At 46.4% G+C, this 3,800-nt stretch overlaps 1 protein-coding gene across 1 annotated transcript; it reads left to right on the top strand.

The window, feature by feature from the left end:
* Positions 1 to 4: 4 nt before the first annotated feature.
* On the top strand, positions 5 to 3,793 carry LOC105568861 (fatty acid synthase-like; the record flags this gene model as incomplete). The annotated part of the gene is made up of 4 exons (XM_012024862.1): positions 5 to 2,215; positions 2,572 to 3,040; positions 3,134 to 3,497; positions 3,564 to 3,793. Coding segments are annotated over 4 exons (3,274 nt in total), but the record flags the coding sequence as incomplete, so codon positions are not given.
* Positions 3,794 to 3,800: the final 7 nt, after the last annotated feature.

Genomic DNA, 3,800 nt, shown 5'->3' with positions numbered 1-3,800 from the left:
TACAGATGAAGAGTTTCTTTCACTGTTACACGCAATACACAATAACAATATTCGCGGTCACAAAATTCGTGGTTACGAGATACTCGGCGTAGATAGTATGCGTGAAGTCACCGAGGTAGCGAGCTACAACGAGAGACGCCCGATTTGGTTCGTATTTTCCGGCATGGGCACGCAATGGTCAGGCATGGGTCGTCAGTTGTTCGGCATTGAAACTTTTCAACGCAGTTTGCAGCGATGCGCTGGTGCATTGACGCCCCACGGCATCGACCTCATGAATATTATCGCGAATGCCACGGACGAAACGTACGAGAACGTGTTGTATCCCTTCGTGACTATTACAGCTATACAAGTTGCCCTAGTGGACATCTTAACGTTGATCGGCGTACATCCGGATGGTACAATTGGACACTCCGTTGGAGAACTGGGTTGTGCTTATGCTGACGGCGCATTTACGCTGGAACAGACCGTTCTGGCAGCTTACTGTAGAGGCAAAGCGATTGTAGATTCCAAGTTGGAGCCGGGTGCCATGGCAGCAGTTGGTTTGAGCTGGGAGGAGGCCAAAAAGATGTGCCCGCCCGATATCGTTCCAGCTTGTCACAACGCCGCCAACTCTGTCACTATTTCCGGTCCGATTGACTCCATGCACAAGTTCGTACAAATGCTGAGGAGCAAAGATATCTTCGTCAGGATGGTAAAAAGTTCCGGCTTCGCCTTCCACAGTAAATATATCGACTCGGCCGGGCCCAAATTACGCGCGTCACTCGAGAAGATCATACCGAGCCCGAAGCAGAGATCAGCCAGATGGATCTCTAGCTCTATACCTGAGGCCGCATGGGGTGGTCCGCTTGCTCAGCTCAGCTCCGCCGCGTATCACGTGAACAATTTGTTATCTCCTGTACTCTTTCAGGAAGCGCTTGCACATATTCCGGAGAACGCGATAACGATCGAGATTGCGCCGCATTGTTTACTGCAGGCAATCTTGCGCAGATCGTTGCCACCAACTGTGACCAATATCGGCCTGCAAAAGCGAAAACATTCGGACAATCTCACTTTTCTACTGTCTAACGTGGGCAAACTGTACATGGCCGGTGCACAACCTGACATTTCTAAATTGTATCCGTCGGCGAGCTTCCCCGTCGGTCGCGGGACACCGATGATCGGGTCTCTCGTCAGGTGGGATCACTCTGCCGCGTGGGATGTGGCTGATTTCCAACAAGTATCAGAACGTTCGGAAGAGTGTAACGTCCAGATAGATCTGTCGAAAGAAACGGACGCGTATCTAGCAGGGCACCGGATAGACGGACAAATTCTTTTTCCAGCCACTGCTTATTTGCTGCTGGTATGGAAAACTTTGGCGAAATTGCGTGGCGTTGACTTCGAACGATTGCCTGTGGTGTTCGAGAATGTGCAGTTGCAGCGGGCGACCATTATGCCGAAGGAAGGAGCGGTGAAGTTCTCGATAACCATCTTCAAGGGAACGGGAGACTTTGAGATCTACGAGACCGGTACGATCATCGTCAGCGGAAATATACGTGTCTCCGAGAGTATCGAGAAAGATCAGATGAAGCTGCCGCCGCCGCCGACACCTCCTACCAGTAAGGAGATTTTACCGTTGAACACCAATGACATTTACAAGGAACTAAGGTTGCGCGGATACGTGTATCGCGATGTCTTCCGAGGAATCAAATCCTGCGATAACTACGGCATCGCCGGCGAGCTTTACTGGTTTAATCAATGGGCACCGTACATAAACAGCATGCTTCAGTTAACTGTCGTGTCTACCATCCATAAGCTAATGTATATACCGTCGCGCCTTGAGTATGTCGCAATCGATCCTGTTCTTCATAAACGACTGGTGGAAAAATTACCAGAGAACGGTGCATTGCCGGTGTATCACTACAAGAACATCAATATCGTTAAATCGGGTGGTATCGAAGTCAGAGGAACGAAATTTTTGTTGCCGTCTCGGCGACAGCGCACACAAGCTGATCCTAAATACGAGCAGTACACTTTCGTGCCCAATGAACATTCGCACGGTCTATTAAAGGACGCAACGAGAGGAAGAGTGCACGCACTCGCCGTACTCTTGCAGATCATGTGCGAAAACGTGAAGACAGTGAGATTAACGTTCGTGGAAATTGCAGGCCAACGAGCTGCAGAAGCTCTATTGGCGCCGCTTATTATCGAAAGTGTCAATAACGAACAAGAATTTATTGTAAGTATATCGTAGAATAAGTTGTTTTTTGCTCAAGATGAAATATTTCCTCACTCAAACTTCACGGTATCGTGTTTGCAGTGTAACGACAAACCCAGAAATTACAACTTTTTGATTGACAGACAACCCCAACACTGAATTGTCCATCCAGCATTCCATTGTAATAAATTGTATTGTCGCAATGTTAAATAGAACCTATACAAATAAGTAATGCGTTTAAACAAAGCAATCTGTGCCATTTGAAACAAAATATTATTTTTAATTTTAGTAAATCGACAGTCATAATTTAATCCCTTATTTTCCAAGGCGCTTCTTCAATATTTAAACTTACTATAAAATTGTATTTTTTATTTCAGATTAACTTACAAATCATTGCAGTCTCTGCTGATAATTACACGGCGAGCTTGAGTAAAATGAACGTGAACGCTGACGTCGTAACGCAAGATGTGAACGAGACACCTCTCATTCACGAAGCACACCTTGTTATAGCAGCGGACGTTTTGTCCAATCAATCTTATACCGTTCTCAAAAATTTGGCTGCTGCCTTAAAACCTGGTTGTTTCATTCTTCTGGAGGAGACCGCTGCGCGACTGGATTTGGAAACCGCATTGAAAGATACTGACTTAACATTAGCTAGTAGACAAACCGATCCTGTAGGAAAGACTTACTTGTTGTTGAAGAAACGGCAGAAAGGGAGAAAATCGACAGTAATTCATATCACAGAGAAAAATCTATCGTGGCTGGAAGATGTGAAAGCAGCATTGAAGGAATCTGTCAGCAAAGATCAAGAAGTGCTCCTTGTATCACAGGGCGAAGAAACGCTTGGTAAAATTACAGAAAAAAATTAACTTTTAAACTGTCCCCTTAACTGCCCTGTTTCGAAGCCGGAAGAAATGTTTTATCATTGTTTCTTCGTAGGCTTGGTCGGGCTCATGGCTTGTATACAACTCGAGATAGGCGACGCATATGCGCGTTATGTCTTTATCCAGGACAAGAACGCTCCCAAGTTCGGCTTATCCGCGCAGTTTTACTCGGAGCAATTAAATAAAGGATTGACGGCAAACGTCCTGAAAGGAGGGCAATGGGGCAGTTACCGATACTTGCCGTTGGATGAACAAAGCAACGTGTCTTCCCTTCAGGTGGAGCACGCCTATGTGAATACATTGGCAAGGGGAGATCTCAGCAGCTTGAGGTGGATCGAAAGCCCGCTACGTTACTACCATCCTAACAATTTTCCAAAAACGAAACTTTGCAGCGTATACTATGCTCCGTTGAACTTCAGGTAAGTTTCAATTAGTGTCACTCATATTTAGATAATGAAGGCGTGAATAAATTATACGAACGACAGGGATATCATGTTGGCGAGTGGCAAATTGCCACCGGACGCTCTGCCAAGGAATTTGGCCACGGAAGAGTGTATACTGGGACTTGAGTTTTCCGGAAGAGACACGGACGGCTGTCGCGTAATGGGCATTGTCGAAGCTAAGGGATTGGCTACCACAGTAGTCGCGGATCTTGATTTCCTCTGGGAGGTACCGGACAGATGGACACTGGAACAAGCAGCAACGATACCTGTCGCTTACGG

Source organism: Vollenhovia emeryi, unplaced genomic scaffold (assembly GCF_000949405.1).
Source record: "Vollenhovia emeryi isolate VEMERY1.0 unplaced genomic scaffold, V.emery_V1.0 DF942435.1, whole genome shotgun sequence".
NCBI classification, from domain to species: Eukaryota; Metazoa; Arthropoda; class Insecta; order Hymenoptera; family Formicidae; genus Vollenhovia; species Vollenhovia emeryi.
Note: the sequence above shows the minus strand (reverse complement) of the source record. Positions and strands in the feature narration are given on the sequence as shown.